This window comes from Zonotrichia leucophrys, chromosome 6, assembly GCF_028769735.1.
Source record: "Zonotrichia leucophrys gambelii isolate GWCS_2022_RI chromosome 6, RI_Zleu_2.0, whole genome shotgun sequence".
Taxonomy (NCBI): domain Eukaryota; kingdom Metazoa; phylum Chordata; class Aves; order Passeriformes; family Passerellidae; genus Zonotrichia; species Zonotrichia leucophrys.
In genome coordinates, this window is record NC_088176.1 from 25,923,228 (window position 1) to 25,935,100 (window position 11,873).

Consider the following 11,873-nt stretch of genomic DNA (forward strand, 5'->3'; position numbering starts at 1 on the left):
TAAAACAAGGAGACTCTGAGATACAGAAAGGCTAATCTCACAATTCTCAAAAGTGTATCTGTAACTCTCATTATGTTTCTAGACTTAATTCTATATTCAACACATCTTTTTTACTATATTTGTCTTTGATCCTGCCTCAAGACCCTTCACAGTCTGTTTTACTTGGCAGTGAAGAACCATGGCCATATGTAGTGTTAAGGTTGAAACTACACAGCTGTGGTTGGAGAGTGGAGATGGAAAGGGGCTTCCTAAGCAAAATCTGATATCAGTTTGACGATTTGCTAGTCCAGGGAAGTGCTGCTCTGTCCTTCCTAAGGCTCAGTACAGGATTCAACTTGGAAAAAATCTCAGAGCTCCATTTGGAGTGAGGCTGGAAGGAAGGTCCCAGTAGAGAGAGATGGCTCAGCCCAGAACGGAACATTTAGCCTGGGAAGGACTATGGAGCACCTCTGCAGGGCCGGAATTAGAGCGGGCAGCGCCCAATTTTGTAATTTATATACACAACGCTGCTTTTTGTGCTCATCCAGCAAGTGAGCACCAGCCTTAGAGCACGCACTGTACCCACAAGGAAGAGAGCTGTAACTGCAAAGCGGTTACAGAGGGGAGTGCTGTGCTGTAAGGGCAGGAACCGCAAAGCTCTTGAGCTCTGACACGCTGGGAAGGACGAGAATGAACCGCACAGGCGGCACATGCCGGGAGCGGGCTGCAGGCATGGTCAGGGTGCCGGCAGTGTAACGCGGCACTCCCTTAGCACTCATGGCAGCCCCGGCACCGCTCCTTGGCGGCACCGCTCCACGGCGGCATTGCCCCCTCACGCACCCCCGGCCCCGCCCCGCGCGCGCCCCCTGCCGGCGCGCCGCCCGCGCGCTTCCAGAACCATCGCTGCCCCGGCTAAAGATGGCGGCCGCGCGCGCGTCACCGCCCCGCCAGCCAATGGCGGCCGCCAGCTCGGGGTCACGTGGCGGGAGCGAGCAAGTCGCCGGAGGGGCGGCTTGGCGTCACTTCCGCTACCGGGGGCCGGGCCTGGTGCGGTGGCGGAGCGGGGCCGAGCGCGCAGGAGGCGGCGGGACCGCGCCGGGCCGGGGCAGGTGCGGGGCCTGTGGGAGCTGGGGCGGGACCGGGCGGGGGCAGCGCAAAGCCGGAGAGGGCCCAGACTGAGTCGGGCGCGGGCGCCGCCCTGCCGGGGCTGGGAGGGGTTTGTGCGCGCTGTGGTGCGGCAGTGACTCTCCGGCGCTACGTTACGCTACTGCCGGTTAATGTGTGGGAGTGTTGTTCTGGTCTTAACTCTTGGCTCTCCGCCCTCCTTGCTCTTAGTAAAACACTTGAAGTTGCCTTGCTCTAAATGCCCATTCCCAAAACGTAAAGGTAAAATCTCCGAGTTGGCCCTGTCAGTTCCCGCAGGCCGTGCCATCCCTGCGTTTGGTGGCACAGTCGGGACGTACCTCGTGTAACTTCCCGTTGCAAACGCGGCATTTCATAACTGCTGCAGAGCCAAGGGACCTTCCAGCAGCAGCATTGTTGTATGCTCTGTCACTCCTCTGTGATTCATGCGGGCTGCCCAGTGCTCTGCGTGCTTGTTTCTCACCCGTGTTTAAACCTGCCGTTCTTTAAAATACTCTTAGCTTATGCTGAGCACCGCACCCATAAGGTATGACCGGTCATTTGAAAAAAGGCACTGGTAGTTGGGGTGTTCCGTGATATCACAGATTGTGTGTGATTGTAATTAAAGGACATTAAAGTGACTCCAAGACGGTACTACTCCAAGGGTATTTTATATGATGTGCACTATCTGTGGCAGTGAGCTGGCAGTTTTCATGTTCCCAGTGGGGGACACAGGCTGGTTCTGCTGGTGCTGTGAGTTACCCGTGGGTGGTGTCACTGTGTTCTGGTCAGAATTGCTTAGGATGATCTGAAGCTGTGTTCTGGGCTGTGACCTTGACTGAATGCTGTGCCCATAAAGCTAACTGATTCTTTAAAGGACAGCTTAAAATCTCTCTCTGACTGTATTCCACCATACATGTTGTGCTGTTTTTATACTTCTGTGGGGTTCTAAGTAAATTTAGAGGGCAGAGCAGTCAAGCAGTGTTGTGTCTCGAAATGAAGGTTTGTTGCCAAAGTAACTCGAACATAAGTACATAAAGGGTCTTAGTTTAATTTGTGCATATGAAAAGTGGAATGTGATCCTGTTTTTGAGTTAATTGTGAGAAAGAAGTCTCTGATTAAAGATTTATACAGGTATAAATACAGGTAAAACAAAATTAAACTGTGTATTTAAGAAGATTTTACCCCCTATTACAGTACTTCCGTGATAATGCTGTTTTTACTATAGATAATCTATGGTTGGTTGGTTTTTATTATTTCTGTGGTAGTTGAGAGTAAGTAGTTCGTGTATCCTGTCTGAAAACCATGTAACAAAACAGCAAAACACTTTTTCTTGTGCTTTTGCAGGAGCACAGTGTGTTAGGTTATCTCAGCAACCATGCTGGCTGCCAGGCTGGTGTGCCTGAGGGCACTGCCATGCCAGACCATCCGCCCCACCATCACTCAGGCTTCCCCAGCCTTGAGGAGCTCCAGCATAAAGGCATACAGGCTGTGGCAGCCTAGCCAGGTAAGGTACCTCTCCTTCTCATGGCCCTGACTGCACATGTTTTAAAGGGTTCAGTGTATTGCTAAAAGAATCACTTTGCATGGAGTACCTGATGTGAATGGGCATGAGCCTTCTGCTTGTTTGAGGCACCTGCTCTAATTTACTGAAGGTAAAATGTTCTTCAGTCTAAACACAGGGGTTTTGGAGCAGAATAAGGGAGCTCTTCTGTTTCAATTACTGACTTGTGTCTTGAAATTAATGGGCAAAAGAGATAGTTAGGGATGGACAGGCCTTACTAGCTAAGGTGGGAAGAACAGATATTCTTGTCCTGTCTGCCTGTTCCCAAGTTAGAGTCTTAAATATAACATTAAAATAAACACTTACTTTTCAATTATTTTAGTCCCAATATGTGTTCAGAGCTGTATTGTACGTTAGAGCAATTTCTGAGCTACAGTAGGACAGTCACAGATCTAAGCAGCATTTTTAAAAACCACACTGTCATTATCCTGAGACACTGTTTGTCCTTCTCTGAGAGAGGGTGTCTCAGACCTGCAGCTCACAGCTCTTGGGGGCTGCTGTTGCTCTTGTGCCATCTTGATGAAAGTGCTAGGGGAAAATTCTTCACCTCTTTTGTATTTTTCTCTTAAGCATTCTAAGTTTGTAGGTACGTGGTGGGCTTTTTTGTTTGTGAGCTTTCCAGCATTGGCCTGGATTTCATTAGCTGCCAGACACAACCAAACTGAAGGGCTCTGGTCAAACCCTTGAATTGCAGTGCTCTAATGCCTGATGAGAGTAATGCTTGTAGGTTTTCAATTTTAGTGCTGAAACAAACTCACAGCTTGATGTGAGTCCTTGACTACTCAGATGCAATTTTAATTTAAAAATTCCTGTAAAAATGGTAGGAAAACATAAAGTTGTTTTTGAATTTATTATGAGTGTATTCTCTGTTGCTCCTGCAACTCACTAAGACTTGGAGCTTGTTGACCTTAAAAATCTTGAGTTTCTAGGCCTTCATTCAAGGTTTGTTCTATAAATCAAGGTTAGACTTGAAAGCAAGAAATCTGTGCTGCTTTTCCACCTTTAGTGTCTCTAAAATAGCAGGAAAGTATTGTGCAGATTTTTTTTTTAGATTGAAGTGTTTGCATGAAGAGTGTTTTAGCATAGAGAGCAAAAGGCTTTTTTACAAAACAAAAAAGCAATGATTATGTTTTTATATTTAACAGAGAGGCTTGTGGTGCTGTGTAGTACAGTGGGACTAAAGTAGAAGAAATGCAGTCTGAATATTCTAGCATCTGGAATTCACTGCATTGGTTCTGCATTTCTAGAATATGTCAATGTTTTTCACAGAGGTTCCTAAACTTTATTGTTCACTTGTTTTCCTTGGGCACAGTTGCTTTGTATGTATGAAGGTAAACACAGATTAATAAGAGATCAATTAACAATTTTAAGTGTAGCAAGTAACTTGGTAAGACTATCTTCTATTTTGTTTCATTAAATATTTCTTATGTTATTTCTGAATTTAACAGAGTTATGCCACCAGAGCAAGAATGGGCTCAAGGCGTGGAAAACTTGGCCAGGATGTGAAAGATGCAGCATTTGAGCCATCTGCAGAAGCTGCACTTAAAGGTAGAGGAGCTCTGCTTTAAATACTGAGAATCTTTCAACATGAACTTAAAACTTCCTCAAAGGAATATGTTTTTCACTACTGAAACAGGTAGTGAACTGACTTGAAATGCAGTGAAGCTTTTAGAAGAAGGGGTAAAGTGGAGCAGCTATTGCAGATAGATCAAAATTCACATGAGGATGTTGTTAACTGTCCAAGAAAAGCATTAATGAGAGTGTGTGTTTGTATTTCTTTGCCCAGCTGATCGCCTGGGGAAGTTCATTGTGGCTGGAGGGGCTGCTGTTGGCCTGGGAGCCCTGTGCTACTATGGAATGGGCTTGTCCAGTGAGACTGGGGCTATCGAAAGGGCTGCGTAAGTAACGTGCTTTATTTCCCTCTCCAGGGCAGCAAACCTCCTCTGTAGCTGCTGTCACCCAGTGCACTCTCAGGCTTTTCTATGCTCTGAAGAGTAAACCCCCACCTGTGTCTCTGCAGGTTTTTAAAGCAAAGTTAGAATTATTCAGCCTTAAACGGATAGTAGTTACCTGAGTGAGTTTGTTTTGCTAAATCTAATGTGAAGAGTGTATAAACTTGTCTTATGAGGTGTGCTCCAGATAACTTAGGGAGTGTGGTCTTCTGAAAAGCATTGCTAAGACCAGTTTCCCTGCTATTCTTATGAGACTGTTCATGCAACTTTAATAGAGTTGTTAAAAAGTCTCCATTAAACACAGTATCTTGCCATAAGCTTTTATATAATAAGCATATTCTTAAAACTTAAGTGAATTGCTTCTTGGTCAGAAAAACCCCTGGCTAATGGCAAAACTGTATAGTTACCACTTGCAAGATGGGTAGTAATAAGCATGGGCTTGGGAGAAGTGTGTTGGGGATATTTTGCTTTATTTTGCAGTTGGAAATGGCAGTCAGCGTTTATAATGAACGTGTGCCATTTGTGTCTATGAGAAGCTTGTTATAGATCTATGTCTAGTTTTTTTCTGCACAAGTCTTGATTAACAGGTCAAAAGAGTGAAATGGGAAAAAATATGTGCACTGTGTTCAAATTTAGTGTTAGCAGGGAAAGTTTTCTTTCTGTAGTGTGAGCAAATGATACTGCAGAAACTCACTCATGTCCAGGTCTGTTGCTATTGTTAGAGCCCTCATAATGACGTTTCTGTCCTGTGGTGTCAGATAACCATGTGCACTATGACTCAGCAATCTGGGAGCTGCTCAGCAGGCTGAGCAGTGCCAGTACACATTCTGTAGACCTTTTACCTGAAACCAGTTTGTTATATACACATCCCCCTCTTTTATTTTTTCTGTGGTTAAAAGCATTCATTACTCTGTTTTCTGTGCACGCTTCCTGCTTAGGATTGAATTATAGTTAGTATTATTTGTAATTTTCAGTGTTTCTACTGAGTTAATATTAGATTAAATCAGCAAGACTGACAAGTTCAGTCCCCACTGTAAAGTAAACTCATGGCAGAAGTTGCTAGACCTCATCATTATAATGAAACCTCCTTTATATCCATGGCTATGAATGCACTTAACAGCCTGGTTGTGTTTTTAGCTGCTCTCTGTTGTGAACCTGCTAACTGCACAGCTCTGTGTGGTTGCTTCCTTTGCAGTATTTGGCCACAGTATGTGAAGGACAGGATTCACGCCACGTACATGTACTTTGCGGGCAGCATTGGCATGACAGCTCTGTCTGCTGTAGCAGTGAGCAGAACTCCTGCAATCATGAACCTCATGACAAAGGGCTCCTGGCTGGTAAGCTTTGTTATAAAAATAAAAGTATTTGCTGAGGAATGCCACCAAATGATGGTTGATATTAAAAAATCCAAGAAATGTAACTACTTGGTAGAAAGTAAGGGAAAACTTAACCGACATTAGTGTCCTTATCCATAGACTATTCAGGTATCCTGATGATACTTTATGATGTAAGATTTGGTGATTGTAGTCACATTCTGACATGTGTTTTGTATACTGATAGTTTGCCAAAGATAAATTACATGAGTAAAAACCACTATGCTACCCTAACTAGCTGTATATGTGCAAGTAAGAACCTCTTAGAAATAGCTGCCTAAAGTAGCTAATGGCACAGTTTCTGTTGCTGTCTGTAAATAGAGACTGAGGTCCCTGTGCATTCTTACTCTGCCCTGTGGCACTTTTAAAGCTGTCTGTGTTTGCCAAGGCTGAAACAATATGGTAGGCTTAGTATGTATTCAGTGTGTTACGTGAAGTGAAACAGTAACAGTTAAATGCCAACACTTACATAAGTTAGGGAGGTGAATTTGATAAAGCATCATTGGTGATAAAAGTTGTACACTTCTGACCAGTTTGGTAGATGTTGAATGATTCTGCTTGGAATCATGAGTAAGAAGAGGCACCAAGGTTAAAACATCATTGGTAGCAAAAGCCAGTAAATTAGGTGTTGGTTTTAGATAGGGAAATGTACAAGAAAAGAAGGAAGGCTAACACATTTCAGGTACCTTCATGAGTGTGAGGGGCAGAACCATGGATTTTCCCTTTCTTACTTTACACAGGCAAGAGAGTTGCCAACTTCATTGTTAAATTTGGGTTTCTGGAAAACTGAGTAAAATAAATGAAAATTAATGCAAGCTAAGATCTGCAAAGATTTGACTGTAACCTTTTAGGAGTAGAATCGATGAATATTCCCTCCAGTTGTGAATTAGGTTGCTGGTTTCAGAATCAGTGTTGCCTTTTAGACTAGGAGATTAGAACAGAGATCATATGTCCATATGCTAACTTGAGCTCTGTAATGCTGTTTCTTCAGGCAATTGGTGCAACTTTTGCAGCCATGATTGGTGCTGGAATGTTGGTCAGGACCATATCCTATGAAAATAATCTCGTAGCTAAACATGCAGCGTGGATGCTGCATTCAGGTATGTGGTTTCAGTGTTTGTTGTAGAGATGTCTGTGCTTCAGTGTGACCAAATGCTTACTTTAATAAAATTCTGGCTTTAAAGTAAATTTTTATATACTGCTGTAGGGGAATCAAGGTTTTTCAGAGATCAGAGACAATTCCTGAATGTCAGGGAAAGACGTCTTAAGTGTCCTTAACAGAATTCTAGTTTTTCCATAGTCTTCTAAAAGTCATGCTCAAGTTAAACTAGGTTAAACTTAAAGTACAAACACTCCACACTGAAAATGGAACTAGATGGTTTCATGGCTACTTTGGTTTTGTCACTGCTTTCTAACACTACCACTTCTCCGAGTGCTCTTGCCTACAGTAACCATTCTTGGAGGCATTTGAAACCTGACTTTAAAAAAAAAGATTTTAGTATTAGTTTACTTTTGATCTGTACTCATGAGATCTGTACCTAATGAGATATTAATGGGCTAGATACTAGATAGACATTTCCTACAAGCCTCTAGCAAAAAAAATCTGACTTACTTGCCTAATTGTTGTATCAGAAATCTGTCCTACTTTTAAGTGTTGCATGCTCCTAATGTTATTATGTAGTTGATAAGTCCCTGCTAAATATCTCTTCTTACCAGTTGTTATGAACCGATCAGTATGTTGACTTTCGTTAGTCTTTCTTCCCCAATGCAAGGTTCCTGAAGTGTTCTAGTGCTAAATAAAAGTGCATAATGGAGTTTAAGGTTGCCAATTTATTGTGCTTTCTTCTAGATAAGAGCACAATGAAGTGCATTGGTGTTTTGTAGTGTGTGTATTACTTGGAGTCATGCCATCTGGCTGGAGATGAAAATCAAGTGGGTTTGGCGTGTGGTGTTCCAAGCGTTACATGTGTTCTGTTTTGCTTTGCCTAGGTGTCATGGGTGCAGTCGTTGCTCCTCTGGCCTTCCTTGGTGGTCCTCTGCTCATCAGAGCTGCCTGGTACACTGCTGGAATTGTTGGGGGGCTCTCAACTGTGGCCATATGTGCTCCAAGTGAAAAATTCCTGAACATGGGAGCACCCCTTGGCATAGGCTTAGGTTTTGTTATTGCTTCTTCTATCGGTAAGATACTGTTTCAATTCTTTCATATAAAGTGGTTTATGAACTTAAGCTACTGTGGTGCAGCTCACAGTTGCAGGCTGGTCTGCTCAGTGAAGATTTGCCTTAAATATAGTCCTTGCAACTCCAAAACAGCAAAAAATGTTCTGTCATATTTGTTCTTGAAAAGGAACATGAAGTTGTGGTTCTGGCAGATGTTAATCTGGCAAACAACTGATAGGGGTGCCTTATGTTTTAGATACTGCCAGTGAGTAGAGAAGGCAGTAAATGTGATCTTAGTTCTCAAGCCACTTGTTTTCCTTCATGTGTTTTAGTCATTGTTGTAGTCATAGGTACTTTCACCTGAACAAAAACGCACACAGTTCCCTGGGGTGTTCAAAATGAACAGGTCGGGTTGTGTATGTGACATCTTCAGTGTGCATGCTAAAGCTCTTGCGTGCTAAAGCTAAACACACACCACAAACTGAGAATTTAATTGAATGCTTACTGGACAATGTGTGCTCCAGTGAGTGGAGTTGGAGCTAACCCAGAGCAGCAGGCAATGATGTTTACCACCTCTGTCCCTGGCTCTGCAGGATCCATGTTCCTGCCTCCCACCTCTGCCTTTGGCGCCGGGCTGTACTCGGTGGCGGTCTATGGCGGGCTGGTGCTGTTCAGCATGTTCCTGCTCTATGACACACAGCTGGTGATCAAACGGGCCGAGACTCTGCCCTTCTACGGTGTCGTCAGATACGACCCCATCAACGCGTAAGTGTTCTCTGCTACCACAGCTGCTCTGGGCCTGGGTAAGAGTTTGCCTCAAGTTACATTGAAGCATGCTTTGAAAATAGCCTTTTAAAAGTGTATTGCTGTTCAATGTGAAGTATCACAGAGTTTGAAAACAACGGTGACAAAATAGCTGCTGAAGTTAAAACTGAAATCATTGTGAGAAACAGAATTGAGCGTGTGATGTCACATGCCTCCAGCAATGCATTCTAAAATGTATTTTGGTTTTCTAAAGCATTGCTGGCAGAATTTATACCTGCTTTCTGAAAATAACTGTCAGTATCAGTTGAGAGGAAAAAAAGTTAATCTTCCCGTAGTCATTTAATATTTATTAGTCTTTGTCACTAAATAGAAAAGCCGCAGTGGTGTCATAGGGAAGGAAGAATTGACTCTTCAGTAAAGACCAAGTCTGACTAACAAGTAACTTTCTTGTAAATGTCTGTCTGATCCTAGGTGAATTCTTACTTCCTTTGGTTCTGTTTTATTCTAATTAAAGCAGAGTAATACTGATCTTCTTGAAAATTCTTGGAGATAAGCAGATTAAAGTTCAGTATAAAAGCAGAGGCTCCTGTATGAGAGCAGGATACTGTCTGTTAGGATTTCTGTAAATAGTTCTTGCTGGCAGAGATGGTAGAACAAAACACAGGTGTTCTTTGACATACAAAGCACTGAGGGCAGTCATAGCTGGGTTTTGTAAAGATAGTTCATGCAGGCTCCTAAAATTAAGTATAATGGTGGGAAACAGCAAATAATTCTGTGTCTGTTCAACAGCAGTAACTGTAATTTCTTGTTTCCTAGATGCCTGGGTATCTACACTGATACGCTGAACATCTTCATTCGGGTGGCCACCATGCTTGCAGGTGGTGGAACTGGCAGGAAAAAGTAAACAGAGACTCAACTTTGCAACTGTCGGACAGACTACCTAGTGCACATATTAAATAAACATTCATGATTAAAGCAGTAATGCTCCAAGTGAGAATTTTAAAGCATTTCAGCATATTGGTTCAGTGCAATGTGATTCAGTCTTAGTTTTTCTTCAAACACTTTCCAGCTCTGTTTAAAATAGTCTGAACTGCTTCTTCTAATTGTACATTATTTTGGGAAAGTAAATTATTTTTAATATATATGAATAAAATAGTCCTACCTGCTTTTTAAAGGGTTTGACGGCAGTTCAACTCTTACTTTCACTTATTTTTTTTTTAAACTGTTGTTGCATAGTAAAGAAAGTAATTTTTGAACTGGTATCCCATAGGCAGATAGGAGTACAAGCTACTTCATGAAGTGCTGCTTAGATGCATCAATTTTCTGTTAAGGTTCATAAATTTTATTTTAGTGGCATCTTCAGAAGAAGTGAATAAATTGTGTATGGCCCTAAATGCAATCATGACTTTGATCTGGGCAGAAATATCAGAAAAAATTAAGCAGGATTTCACAGGTTAGATGACCAAAAAGTGTAAAGGAGACAGGATATGGGAACTATGCAGCATTTGTCCCATATGAACTTCAGTCTCCTTCTGGAGTACACATGAGAATTCCTTGCTTTAATGTTGACTGGCTATAATAGCTAGCTTATTTTGATACTAGATTTATAAAACTGTCGAATGGCAATATAGCTGTGTCTTTCTTCTGGTGGCTGAATTCCTGTACTGCAGATGAAGTCTGTCCAGAAGAGCTCCCACTGGTCATCTCTTGGAAGTTTGTACAATTGGCACAGAAACTGGGAATTCAGGATGGCATGCTGTAAACCCCAGGATCATAAATTGGTCCTACTATTGTGTGCATTATTAGTCTGTTTACCTCTTTTCCAAATTGATCTGTTAAATGTGGTCTAAAAGAAATGTTCCCTAGCAGTAAAATTGATTTAACAGTAAGAAATTTATACTTTCCATACTCTTTTGCTGTATGTTAGAATAAAAGGGGAGTTCTTGGGCCATGAAAATTTTGACCTAATGTCAGCAGGTCTTATTTTCAGTTTCTGGCAAATATGTTATGTTTATGTATTGATCTATGAACAATAAAATTCTAGCCTCACAAGTTGACTACTCTTACTTTTCCCCATGTTAATAGAAATATTTTAGTACCTCTGCACAAACAGCTTGGTGAAGAGTACTATAAATATTTTTTTGTTACAGTTACAATTTCCTTTTTAAGAGAGTACATATTCCTCTAAAAAAATCTGCAAAGATGCTTCTCAATTTTCACTGGCTAGCACCTTTTTGGGGGTGTTTCCCAGTTGGAGGATACTGGCTACACTTGAAGAAGTTCTGTTGGTGTAACCTGTTGGCCACTTATTGCAGCCAGTGCTACTTTTATGTTTGTCACACACTGTAGTATTTTTTGACTCTTCAAACACAGGGAAGAAAAAGCATGGATTGTGAAGAACCTTGTTGCAGCTCCTTTGTACCCAAAGATTATAAGGTACAATTTAGTTCCTGGCACTATTACAGCTGGAGGGACATCTGTAGTTCTTAGAAGGAAGAATTCTTTGGATCATGTCAGTTTTAAGTAGACTGTTCAGAGAGTTTTATCTTTTTAAGCAATTTGATACCCTTAATTTCTTCTTTTACTGTAGCCAAAAACAGCACTGTGCTTGTTCTCAAAATCTGAAATGTACAGGGAGCTGTCTTAACATTCTGACATTCGTGCTTGTTGCAAAAGAAAACTCAGGCAAAAGAACCCTTTGGTCTAGATTCTGAGGCTGAAGTTTCAGAGCTTGGCTATAACCCAAGGGAGGGATTCTGGTCTGTTTAGAATGGTGAGGTGTAGAAACCAACACACTGCTTACAGGAGGTGTTTGCATGAAAATGAGCCCAAGAGAAATAAATAACCTTTTGGGAAATAGTGCCTGAAGAAACATGAGCATCACTTGTGCTCAGTCTTGTGGAAAGGTGTGACTTGGCTTCTGTGGATGACATTACAGCACTAGCAGTATTTTCCTAGTGT

General features: G+C 42.1%; 1 protein-coding gene across 6 annotated transcripts in view; it reads left to right on the plus strand.

The window, feature by feature from the left end:
• The window catches only part of GHITM (growth hormone inducible transmembrane protein), a 69,648-nt gene extending 58,684 nt beyond the window's left edge, over positions 1-10,964 (plus strand). For 3 of the 6 annotated variants that reach the window (XM_064716685.1, XM_064716687.1, XM_064716684.1), the window contains exons 4-11: positions 2,449-2,608; positions 4,114-4,213; positions 4,452-4,563; positions 5,813-5,954; positions 6,982-7,090; positions 7,980-8,168; positions 8,741-8,912; positions 9,729-10,964. In XM_064716685.1, coding sequence (XP_064572755.1) covers positions 2,480-2,608; positions 4,114-4,213; positions 4,452-4,563; positions 5,813-5,954; positions 6,982-7,090; positions 7,980-8,168; positions 8,741-8,912; positions 9,729-9,816 — 1,041 coding nt within the window. In that variant the 5' untranslated portion in view covers positions 2,449-2,479 and the 3' untranslated portion in view covers positions 9,817-10,964. Of the gene's footprint in view, positions 1-969; positions 1,089-1,498; positions 1,649-2,448; positions 2,609-4,113; positions 4,214-4,451; positions 4,564-5,812; positions 5,955-6,981; positions 7,091-7,979; positions 8,169-8,740; positions 8,913-9,728 lie in introns of those variants that run through there. The other 3 variants (XM_064716683.1, XM_064716688.1, XM_064716689.1) reach the window with 3 other exon arrangements.
• Positions 10,965-11,873: the final 909 nt, after the last annotated feature.